General features: G+C 31.8%; 1 protein-coding gene across 1 annotated transcript in view; it reads left to right on the forward strand.

The window, feature by feature from the left end:
• LOC134701240 (low-density lipoprotein receptor-related protein 2-like) overlaps positions 1-12936 on the forward strand; it is a 113074-nt gene that overhangs the window by 13910 nt on the left and 86228 nt on the right. The window contains exons 9-22 of the mRNA XM_063562370.1: positions 16-192; positions 784-872; positions 1665-1805; positions 3765-4049; positions 4626-4739; positions 5400-5519; positions 6309-6545; positions 7512-7640; positions 8441-8566; positions 9106-9237; positions 9801-9920; positions 10958-11083; positions 11487-11695; positions 12562-12746. Coding sequence (XP_063418440.1) covers positions 16-192; positions 784-872; positions 1665-1805; positions 3765-4049; positions 4626-4739; positions 5400-5519; positions 6309-6545; positions 7512-7640; positions 8441-8566; positions 9106-9237; positions 9801-9920; positions 10958-11083; positions 11487-11695; positions 12562-12746 — 2190 coding nt within the window. The remainder of the gene's footprint in view (positions 1-15; positions 193-783; positions 873-1664; positions 1806-3764; positions 4050-4625; positions 4740-5399; positions 5520-6308; positions 6546-7511; positions 7641-8440; positions 8567-9105; positions 9238-9800; positions 9921-10957; positions 11084-11486; positions 11696-12561; positions 12747-12936) is intronic.

Raw genomic sequence — 12936 nt, forward strand, 5'->3', positions numbered from 1 at the left:
AACATTTATTTTCAGTTGGTTGTTTTATTCTGATTGGATGAAGAACTCGATGCAGAGTCCCTATATAGCTAGATCTTATGGAGATGGGACTAACATGACAAAAATCAGACAGTATGAGCTGGGATGGCCGAATGGACTAAGTCTAGATATAAGTACTGATAGATTGTACTGGGTTGATGCTTACTTTGACAGGTAAGTCTTGGACTTATTGGGTCTAGATATGAGAAGATGTGGTATGAGCCAATGAAACAAATCTCAATCAAAGTCACAATTTGTAAAAGTATACCATAATTATAGGTCAATGTACATCCTTTAACACAGAGCCTTGCCTTAAACCAAACAGCAGTCTAGGCATAAACTGATAGATTTATACAAACAAAGCAAGGAAGTCGACCAAACCTTTATACTACAAGCATTAGGAAAATAGCTCTAAAGATTACTGTAAATTCAGAAATTATTGCGTTCATTTATTATTGTGATTTTGTCATTTTAAACTTTAATGCGATTTTAATTATTACGATTTGAGAAAAAATCTGTTTAATTCATGTAAAACATTTCAAAATGTGAGTTTAAATTATTGCATTTTAAACTCTTGCATTTTTTACAATAATAAAAACCTTGCAATAATTTCTGAATTTACAGTAAATAAATACAGATGAGCCTGCCAGTTATACCTTATGTGTAAAGTTTTTACTTTAAAATTGCGTGATTAACTACAATTTGAAAGAAATGAATTGAAATATTTTTGAAAAACAAAACATGACATTTTCTTGTATCTTTTAGGATTCAGCACTGTGATTTAGACGGAGAAAATGTAAAAACTTTAGAAGGAATTCACGTTGCTCATCCATTTGGTATAGCTGCATATAAAGGTAATTATAACGCAACAACGTTTGAAACATTCATTTTGATTGGATAATGTCATTTATTTACATGGCATCAATTAACAATTGCCATCGGAGCTTAAAATACAATACAGTTATCTCCTAATTATTGTTAAATCATTTATGGGATAATCATACATTTAAAAAAATTCCTGGACTTTAAACATTTATTTTTTGTAGCTTTTGGCTTTAATAATTACATTTGCAAACTTTTTGAGTTTTGTAAATTTTCAAAATGAAACATGCAAAATCATTGTTACTGCATTAGATGCAATATAATGTATAAAAGTTATACAAGACTGGTGAATTGGAAGTGTTTGGTCCATTAGGTTAAATGTGTAATGTTTTGATGCTGTGGAAATAAACTTTTTTATTCCTTCAATGGTAGAAAAAATGAAATTAATGCTTATACATAATGACAACTTATAATGTTTGTCTTGTATATTTTCTTTATTAAAAATGCATTTTCAATTTATGGAGAATTGTTTCAAATCTTACATAAATTGACAATGGAAATAAGACAGCTTAGATGAGTTCTAAGGTAAAAACAGCAAATATCACAGGATAGTCTAGGGACTTGTTAATTCAAAATGGCTAATTTATAAATATTAAGGTGGTACCCAACACTTTCACTAAAATTTATTTGGCTCTTTTAATTTTCATAAAATTTTGTCAAAGTATTTACTTTGACCCGTTAACAAACTTATAAAAAATTAAAAAATTTTGAACCAACCGTTTTGTCAGAAAAATTACACTGGTTTGGATTAACTTTATTTACAGATTTCATATTTTTCTCTGACTGGAAGCTTGAGTCTATTGTTCGAGTAAACAGACGAGGAGGAAGTGATGTCACTTTAAGGAAAGGCGTGTCATATTTGAGGGATGTATTGGTGTATGATCAAGATATGCAGAAAAAACCAGGTTTTCACTTCATAATATTTATCGCCCTAGCAGTCTGTACTGTTAGCCACTAGTTCCATACCCCAGACTAGTAAAATTTCATTCAGACTTAAGTTTTTGCAAAATTTTGTTTGGCCCAATAAGAAAAGTGTCAGAATATTGGTCTTCGGACTAGTAGTTGAAAAGGTTTTTAGTGCAGACTGCCCTATTCTAGTGATCTCTACATTATGCATCATAAATGCACATAAATTCTGAACCAAATGGCCTTTTCAGACTATGGGTAATCTCATTGTTCATACACCAAAATGAAAATAATTTGGCTGAATTTTTATTGTTTAGAATTTTGGTGTACAGTTTTTGAAAATGTTACCCAGAATGCATTAGATTCTGAATAGTTAATTGCATAGGTGTTAATATTTGAAACATGTACCATATTGAAAGATGTTCCCTTCTGAAGAAAATTTCCTATATTGTGAATTGCAATAGAACTATTGTTTTTTCAACTGGTTTATGTATATTTTATTTACTTATATTGCAGACAAATAGTTAAATGTCAATAAAAACACTATTTTTTAAAATTAATTATTTTTTCAACAACTGTGGGTTGTCTTAATGTTCTAGTATATTTAAGATATAGATAAAGGCAACAGTAGTATACTGCTGTTCAAAACTCATAAATCTATGGACAAAAAACAAAATAAATAGGGGTAACAAACTAAAACGGAGTGAAACGCATTAAATATAAGAGGAGAACAATGACATAACACTAAAATGTAACACACACAGAAACGGAACAAGCATCAGACAAAATCCCACGAGAATAACAAATATAACATCAAAACCAAATACATGAATTTGGGATAGACAAGTACCGTGACACGTCTTATTGCAATGTGAATTTACACTAAAAAATAAGAGAAAACAAACCACACAATTTTTTCACCTTATTTCAGTCATTTTCAAATAACTTAAAAGTGTGTGCCCCTTTTCAAAAACAGATTGTCAAATTATCATTACTGCATGAGTATGCTCATACTCGTAGCATCAACGAACTTGTTTCACTGTTGTATCGCATTTACTTCATGATTTATCCTTCCATTTTCCTAAAATCGATGAAAACCAATAAAGGGAAGGTAACAGTTTAAAATTGAAATGATTTTGATGACTCAAAACTGTAATTTTCACAGTCATCCTTTAAGTTTCTGTCCTTGTAGATTTCGAAAAAGAGTAGGCTAATGCCGCTACAAGGCAGCACTCGCACCCGCAAAGTGGAAAGGGATTAATATAAGTTGCAAAACTTGTTTCCCAATCCACTATAAATAAATATGTTTAGACTATTAGACTATTAGTTTCTGTCAATTCTGAAGTCGAAATTCAAACCAGATGTAATGAGACAATACTAAAACGAACAATTCTGGACTCATTTCCAGGATTAGTTTTGTTTATCCAATTCACAGGAAATCATCGGATTTTTAATATATTGCCTTAAATAGTGTAATTGTATTAACGAAAATAGTTGCCGATTTTTTCTTTCATTTGCACCGATTTTTTTTTCATTTGCGCTGATTTTTATGCCCCACCTACGATAGTCATGCTCATGGATGCTCATTAGCTAGTAGATACAATACATTTGTCTTTTTAAATACAACTGACATATAAGGATTTTAATGGTGCTATGTGGATAAATTTATGGGTTTTCAAGAGCAAAATTAGCAGCGCGTCATCCCTACAATGGCTTCCATTTCTACGATTGTGAAAATGAACTGGCATAAAGGGGAGATAATTTTGACGAAGTAGAATCCTGACTAGAAATAGTAAGCCAAAACCATTTATCAGTTTATGAACAATTGGTACAAAGTTTTATTTTGATATAGTTTGTTTTCCAGATTTGATCCTTATTTAAATTCTATATTGCATTATAAATCTTAAGTTTGGGATTTACATATATAAAAATAAAACTTTAATTTCCTCTTTTTTCAGATGACCATCCATGTCTACTGAGAAATGGAGATTGTTCACATTTTTGTTTCCCTGTACCTTATACCAGTGGCATACTAAAACTAGGGCGTGTTTGTGGCTGTCCTTTCGGTATGAAATTGTCAGATAACCAGCGTGATTGTGTCATAAATGCTGACGAAAAGAAACAAAGTGAATGTCGAAACGAATTTTTCCAATGTAAAAATGAGAAGTGTATACCGAAAACCTTTCGCTGTGATGGAGACAACGATTGTATAGATATGTCAGATGAACAGAACTGTGAAAACGGTAAGTGGTAAAAAAACATGGGTCTATTTGTATGAATATCAAGCAAAATGTTCTTTCATTATATAAATAGATGGAAAAACAAAACTTTCTCCTCTTCTTTGATTCTATTTAAAAAAAAGGAGTAAGTTGTCTTAGAAAAATAAGAAGTCGAGTTTATCTTAATATTCATTTATGACAGTAGATATTACACTTTGGATATATACGATAATACAAATTCTTGTTTTTATGCCCCATTTATGGGCATTATGTTTTCTGGTCTGTGTGTCCTTCCATCCGTTCGATCGTCTGTCCGTTCGTCCGTCTGTCCGTCTGTTTGTTTATCCTGCTTCAGGTTAAAGTTTTGGTAGATGAAGTTTTTGATGAAGTTGAAGTTCAATCTATTTGAAACTTAGTAAACATGTTCCCTATGATATGATCTTTCTGATTGTAATGCCAAATTAGAGATTTTATCCCATTTTCATTGTCCACTGAATATAGAAAATGATTGTGCAGATGGGGCATCCATGTACTTGGGACACATTCTTGTCTAGGCTGAATTAGGTACAAGTATAAATTTAATTGTTCTATTATTAACAGGAAAGTCCTGTTCATCAAAAGAATTTCATTGTAAAAATAGCCGCTGTATTAACAAGAACTGGCAGTGTGATGGCGATAATGATTGTGGAGACTTCAGTGACGAAACTAAATGTGGTAAGTAACCATGGTAATAAAGGTCATGATGGCATTTACTATATTAACATAAATAATAAAATATCAACCTAAAGTAAAATTGAATTAAATTTGGATTAATTTGGCGGCAGCGGCGGCGTTAGCTAATTCTTAAAAGCTTTATATTTTAGAAGGTAGAACACCTGGATGCTTCATACTTTGTATATATATGCCATAATTTTTGTGTATTCATTTTTTAGCTGAGAAGACTTGTAATAGAGAACAGTTCCAGTGTAATAACACATTGTGTATTCATTTTCTAGCTGAGAAGACTTGTAAAAGAGAACAGTTCCAGTGTAATAACACATTGTGTATTCATTTTCTAGCTGAGAAGACTTGTAATAGAGAACAGTTCCAGTGTAATAACACATTGTGTATTCATTTTCTAGCTGAGAAGACTTGTAAAAGAGAACAGTTCCAGTGTAATAACACATTGTGTATTCATTTTCTAGCTGAGAAGACTTGTAATAGAGAACAGTTCCAGTGTAATAACACATTGTGTATTCATTTTCTAGCTGAGAAGACTTGTAATAGAGAATAGTTACAGTGTAATAACACATTGTGAACTCATTTTCTAGCTCAGAAGACTTGTAATAGAGAACAGTTCTGGTGTAATTACACATTGTGTATTAATTTTTTTAGCTCAGAAGACTTGTAATAGAGAACAGTTCCAGTGTAATAACACATTGTGTATTCACAAGAAATTTATGTGTGACACAGATAATGATTGTGGTGATGCATCAGACGAAGGAAAATTTTGTGGTGAGTTGTCTCCCTTATGATGATGATAACAAGTAAAGATTTTTTATTTGACCAATAGTTCAGGGTGACCAAAAGGATATGTGCAAGAAGATTATCTATTTGAAGTGAATAAAACAAAGCTAATAATACTATTAAGGGAGCTACCATTTGATTTTTATGGGGTGCTAGGATGAAAACTTTTGTCCTGCCTTTTTTTTTAGTTGTAATCTCTGTCCTGCCTTTTTATTTTTCACTCTATCCGGTCCTGCTTTTTTTTTTAGTTTATCCTGACTTCTTTTACATAAAATGTCATCCTGACTTTTTTGTTTTGCAAGTGTCTCATCCTGCCTTTTTTTTTACTGAAAACTCCTGTCCTGCCTATATTTTTTCAAATTTAATTCTAGCCCCCCATAAAAATCAAATTGTAGCTCCCTAAATCATTCTTTGTTTCTCAATTATATGAAATACAGTTTTCTCTAAATTTTTTGTGCTATTTTCACACTTCTTGAGCTGTGTAAGAAACATATTTCTCCTCACTAGTGAAAAATCTGTTCTCAGCAAATGATTGGTTGAAACTTAATTGTGACAAATTTCTTCAGGGAGGCTTTAAAGTAAGGCTAAATATCCTATATATGATCATAATCAAATGAAATATAAAAGTGACTTGCTACATAAATTTATGCTTGTAAATATAACTGCAATTTAGTGGATTTATTTCAAATCTATTTTTTTGCAACAATGAGAACTATAAAAAGTACTTTAGTTATGCGAGTATTTCTCTTGAATTGATACTGTCAAATTAATTTTCAGGTAAACATGAATGTTCGATTGGATATTTCCAGTGTTTAGACAAGCGCTGTATTCCTTCGAAAAAAATCTGCGATGGAAGCAATGACTGTTTTGATGGGAGTGATGAAATAGATTGTCCTGCTCTCAACTGTTCCTCCAACAGCTGGAAGTGTAGGACATCATGGCAATGTATCCCAAAGAGGAATAAGTGTGACAGGGCACCAGATTGTAAGGACGGCAGTGATGAGGAGGATTGTCGTAAGTTTTTGTAATGAATGAGGGGAGATAACTCATTTAGAAAAAGTTTGTTTTTTTAAATGAAGGGAGATAACTCATTTGGAAAAATGTTTGGTATATTAAATGAGGGGAGATAACTTGTTTGAGAAAAAAAAGTTTGTTTTATTGTAATGAAGGGAGATAACTCATTTAGAAAAAGTTTGTTATATTATAATGAAGGGAGATAACTCATTTAGAAAAGTTTGTTATATTATAATGAAGGGAGATAACTAATTTAGAAAAAACTGTTTGTTATATTATAAAGAAAGAAGATAACTCAGTAGAAAAAAAGTTTGTTATATTGAATGAGGGGAGATAACTAATTTAAGAAATCATACAGACAAGTTGACAGGCTTGGATCATATTGTGAATTTATAGCATATTGTTAATTTATAACAAGTATTTATAAGTGATTGAATATCATGAAAGAACACTTTTTTTTTTTATTTTTTATTGATCTTTTTGGTGTTCAAACTACAGTGCATACATACATACATACATTTTTACAATACATAAGTGATTGACCTATGGCATAGTCATACTATTGATATTTTTCAAATAAGACATAGTAAAAAAACAAATACAAGTAAATGATGTGAATAATCGGCATATGATACTGACTGAACACTTTGTTAAAGGATCCTGGCATTTTGCTCTTCAATTTTCTTTTATATTTTGTACCCCATTACATTTTTATTAAGTCAACTAATACATTTTTAAAAATCCTTTATTTTTCAATACTGTGGATTAATTTTTATTTGTTAGATACCATTTTTGCCTTTTAAACTTTTTTTGATTCAAGTATGACAGGTGAGTCTTTTGTAGACCAAATGTGCATCTGGCACCAATACAAAATTTCAATCCTAGTATCTATGATGAGTTTATTTATACAATATCTTCTATAAACTTTCTATAAGCTATGAAAATAGTACAATTTATTTATTTTAGCTTTCAGAAGTGACGAGACATGCCTAAAGGAGGAGTTTAGATGTAAGAAAGGAGGGTGTGTTCCTAAGACCTGGAAATGTGATGGACAGGAAGACTGTGAAGATGGGTCTGATGAACCAAACTCTTGTCGTAAGTTTAGTTTGTAATGAGGGTGTGTCATGTTTTTAGACCTCCCACAAATACTTCATTTCAATTGTTAATAATCTGATTGACACAATTTTGTCAAACTGGATCTAATTGACACCTGATTTTGTTAAACTGCATGATATTTTTATCACATGGTTCAAACTCATGATTGTTTGATAGATATAAGAAGATGTGGTATGCAAGCCAATGAGACAACTCTCGATCAAAGTCACAATTTGTAAAAGTAATCCAGTATAGGTCAAAGTACAGTCTTCAACACAGAGCCCTGGCTTACACGGAACAGCAAGCTATAAAGGGCCCCATATATATGACTAGTGTAAAACCGTTCAAACAGGAAAAACATATACAAACAAGAAACGAGAAACACTTATGAACCACATCAACAAATGACTACTGAACATCAGATTCATCACTTAGGATTATGGTTCAATATGTGATTGGTAAAGTGTGTTTAGTTTAAGACTTATTTTTTTGAGGGAGTTTAAATCATGATTGGTTGACTAAGTAAAGTCCACAGCATATTTTGTTGAATTTATAGTTATATGACCCCTTGCTTACAGATTGTTTGGCTTTTGCAGTTATTTCTAGATGTTCCTTTGGTTGTTTTAGATGTTTAAACTCTTCTTGTATGTCTATTAAATATGTGAAGATGTATATAAGACCCATTATTTACAATATATTTACACATGAGTGTGGTTTGCCTGTTAATACATGTATACACATATGAGTGTTTATATGAATGTGCTCATGTATTCTTATATTTTTGAATTTGTTTGTTACAGCTAATCCCACATGTTCTTTTGATCGTTTCCGTTGTGAGAATGGTCGTTGTGTGTCGAAGTTGTGGGTTTGTGATGGTGATGATGACTGCGGAGACAACAGCGATGAAGACAAAGCCTTAACTTGCCGTAAGTTTAATTGCTGAGGAATTTAAGTTTCAGCATACTGTGGATTCATTTATTTTCATGGGTACGAATTTCATGGATTGAGGAAAACTTGCATTTTCGTGGATGTTTGATTTTGTGGTTTTTCAAAAGTGTACATTAAGTTATACAGGAAATTTGCAATTCTTTCAACATTTAAATAAGTTTTTTCCCTATACCAACGTAATTCTTGAAAATTGGTAAGCAACAGATAATAATGTAAATTGATAAATTTTTATGAGCATTTATTGTTGCATTTTACACATCTATGTTGTGATTTGAACAAACTATTGGCTTGGAAAAATTTGCTACCATTTTATACTTAGTCAAAATAAACTTTCTGCAGAATTTGACAAAAAATATATATATATTATTTTAGCACTGTCATCTAGTGGTCAAAGAGATATATGCAGGTATGCAGGATATTTTTTTCTCATACAGAATGTTTATATCACCAACATTAGTTAACAATTTAATATAATACAACACAAATATAAGTGAATAAAAAAGTTTTTTATTTTCAGCACCACCCCCCTTTTACTGTCCGAGAGATCAGTGGGAGTGTCCAGGGGATTACAGACAGTGTATCAATAAAACCCAGGTCTGTGATGGTCAACCTGACTGTCCAGGAGGAAATGATGAAAGTCCATTATGTAGTAAGTCAGCAGTTGTTATAGGGTTTTTATGAGGACTATTCCAGAGTTAATTGTGGGGGAATGGAGCCAGGTTGAAATTCTAATTTTGATATCATACGGGTATTTGGGTTTGTAAACTAGTATTAAGACTGAAACACATACAATTTCTAATTAGAATTTTATGCGAAGGGGTTTTGGCAGAAAAATGTCTTCCAAGGCTGAATTTATAGAGTTAACATATCAATAAATGTATTTAAAATAATTTTGAATACTTTGAATACATATTTAGATATTTAAAACATGTATGACATCCATAACATAAAACTCAAACATTATATGGTGAAAGAGAAACAACTTCATATATATATTAGCATGCTGCAGCCAACATTTTGCATGTAAAAATAAACCTAAATTATTTCAGACTTGTTCATCTGAATAGTAAGTAAAATGTTATGATATGTAGAATTTTTTATTGTTCAAGCACTATTGCAATCATATCTTTGAAATTATTAAAAAAGACAGACAATCCTGTATTATTTCCTTTAAAAGTTATATTGCTGATAAAATTTCAAATTTCTTTGCAGATAATGATGAATGCTTAGTAAACTTAGGTGGTTGTCAATTTGAATGTATTCAAACTCCTAGAGGAGCTGAGTGCATTTGTCCTAAAGGGCTGCAATTAAATGGAACTAAAGATTGCATAGGTATGTATATAAACTCTTTATATAATAAGTAAAATTGAGAAAGAAAATGGGGAATGTGTCAAAGCGACAACAACCCGACCATAGAGCAGACAACAGCTAAAGGCCACCAATGGGTCTTCAATGTAGCGAGAATTCCCGTACCCATAGGTGTCCTTCAGCTGGCCCCTAAAAAATATGTATACTAGTCTAGTACAGTGATAATGAACGCCATACTAATTTCCAAATTGTACACAAGAAACTAAAACTAAAAATCAACAAAGGCCAGAGGCTCCTGACTTGGGACAAGCGCAAAATTGTGGCAGGGTTAAACATGTTTATGAGATCTCAACTCTCCCCTATACTTTTAGCCAATGTAGACACTTACTTTATTTGATATATAGTAACACACGTCCTTGCTCACCTCTAGAAAAAAATTACATACCAAATTAGAAAACTAACAAACTTGAGACAGGATTGGTTTTAAAATTGATGTTTTCAGTATCACATATATATATTAAGCTAAATAATTTTAATTTGCATAATCATACTATTTAAGTCAGAGCCTTTTTGTCTTGATGTGGCTTAAAGCAAAAAAAAACCAAACAATCAATCAATCAATCAATCAATCATACTACATGTATTTAAGAAAATAAATCCACAGTATGGTGCAAAAATAAACTGTTATCTCAGGGCTGTTCCAGAAAAAAACTAATTAAGGAAGGCATTTTTTTTTTAAATTGTATGTGGGTGGTTGTATTTGAAATAACAAAATGCAAAGGGGTGTTGTACTAAATTATTTTTATTTCTGTGGGTGGTGGTAGTAAGTGGCGGATCCAGAACTTTTTGTAAGTGGGGGCCCACTCCAGTCACACTTTAGTGATTCCCTATATAATCAACCAAATTTTTTCCACGAAAGCAGGGCCCCGGGCCCCCCAGTGTCCCCTGTATCCGCCTATGGTAGTTAAAAAAAAAAGTCCCATCCCTGGGGGGAGACAATATTTTTTTTCTGAAACAGCCTTCAGATGTTTTGCTTTAATAAAAAATTTACTATGTTGTAGATACTAATGAATGTGATCCTCCTGGACTGTGTAGTCAACATTGTATCAACACTAAAGGCTCATATAAATGTATATGTGAAGAAGGATATGAGTTAGTCAAAGGAAAACAGTGTTTAGCTATCAGAAGTAAGTAAATGTACAATAAATTTTTAAATCTTTGCCATTCTTTTGTTATTTTGAAAACTGATTGGAAAAGTTTGTGAAAATTAAAGGAAAAGCAAGTTGATAATAAGCTTTGGCTGTTGTTTGAAACAGCTGCTCAAGAAAGATATTGACCGAAAGAAGTCTCAGTACTAGTTTATTTATACTATAAAGTGTTGTCTATTTTGTGGTATTTAATTTTTTTACCTGACAACCCTGCATTATCATCTTGTATCCACATAAGGGAAATCTACTATCACAAAATTTTGGAGTGGCATTGGTTCAGCACTTCTTTATCTCTTTCTTTATTTTTTTATTGATAAGGGTTTGATACAAAACATAGATATGTAGATAGGTTATTGTCATCATCATTTCAAATTAATTTCAGATGAGACCAAACCATATTTAGTTGTTACCAGTCAGAATGAGTTAGTTAAAGGTGATCCTTCCTTACAACATTACGTTTCCATGCCAATGCCAGGGGTTAGATCAATGACAGGTTTAGATGTTCACATCGCTGACAACACAGTTTATTTCTCTGATTCATCACAGAAGAAAATTTACAGAGTACAAACAGATGGCTCAAATTTAACTGAGGTAATTCTATTTACTTGGAAGGATACTTCATTATTATTCCTTGGTACCTCTTTTTCATGGATTTCATGATAATTGATTAGCCATGAATTCAAATGTTCAATGAAGGACAAATTTCTTATAGCAATGTATACAAACTTTGGCAAAAACCATTGAAATAGTATCAAGGAAAAAAGAATATGGAACATGTTGTGAACCAGATCATTAAATCTCTATAAAATTATTGAAATCAATATTAAAAGTGTTTCCATATATTTTCTTATCTGTCATGTCTGTTGCAGGTTTTGGTAGGAATTAAGGGCTAAAGTCCATTAAAATGTATGTGGGAGGGTAGGAAAGGACTTTCAAAATACTCCTAGAACCAGGAACCATTTTTATGCCTTACCGTCGATGGTACAGGGGCATTATGTTTCCTGGTCTGTGCTTCCGTCTATCTGTCCCGCATTAGGTAAAAATTGAGGTAGCTTTTGATGAATTTAAAGTCTAATCAACTTGAGACTGGGTACACATGTTTCCTATGATATGATCTTTCTAATTTTAATGCCTAATTAGAGTTTTTATCCCAGTTTCATGGTCCACTGAACATAGAAAATGAGAGTACGAGGGGGGCATCTATGGACACATTCTTGTGTGATAACTTTGCATAATGTAAATAGACACTTACTGAAAAAATACACATAACCCATATTCAATGATTAAATTTCCCTTCCTACCCTCCCACATACATTTGAAGGGAATAACCCTCAATATAAAAGACATTGTTATGGACTGGATTGGTTTCAAAAAAATGTTAGAAGTTTTAGTCATATTTTCTATCCAATTGCTATTAATTGAAATCTCTATTGAATGTATTAACATATATTTCCTAGGTGTTTCCGGTGGGAATTAATGTTGTTGAGGATCTAGCTGTGGACTGGATTGGAGGAAATCTTTACTGGAATGATTATGTCTTAGAGACCATAGAAGTGGCCAGACTTGATGGAAGTTATAAAACTATTCTATTTAGTGAGAATATTACAAACCCCAGAGGAATAGGAGTGGATCCTAGACAAGGGTAGGAAAATAAATTTAACAGCTTATTAGGGACGAAATATTGATATCTCAAATATTTGAAAGCTGTAAATTGTGTATTGTAGAATTAAAGTTCAGGGTATTCAAAATTTTGGACTATTCCTCCACCAATAAGCAAAACTATGCGATCCAATATTTATCAGTGAAAATAAAAAAAAAAATAAAAATCTTTT

This window comes from Mytilus trossulus, unplaced genomic scaffold, assembly GCF_036588685.1.
Source record: "Mytilus trossulus isolate FHL-02 unplaced genomic scaffold, PNRI_Mtr1.1.1.hap1 h1tg000234l__unscaffolded, whole genome shotgun sequence".
NCBI lineage: Eukaryota > Metazoa > Mollusca > Bivalvia > Mytilida > Mytilidae > Mytilus > Mytilus trossulus.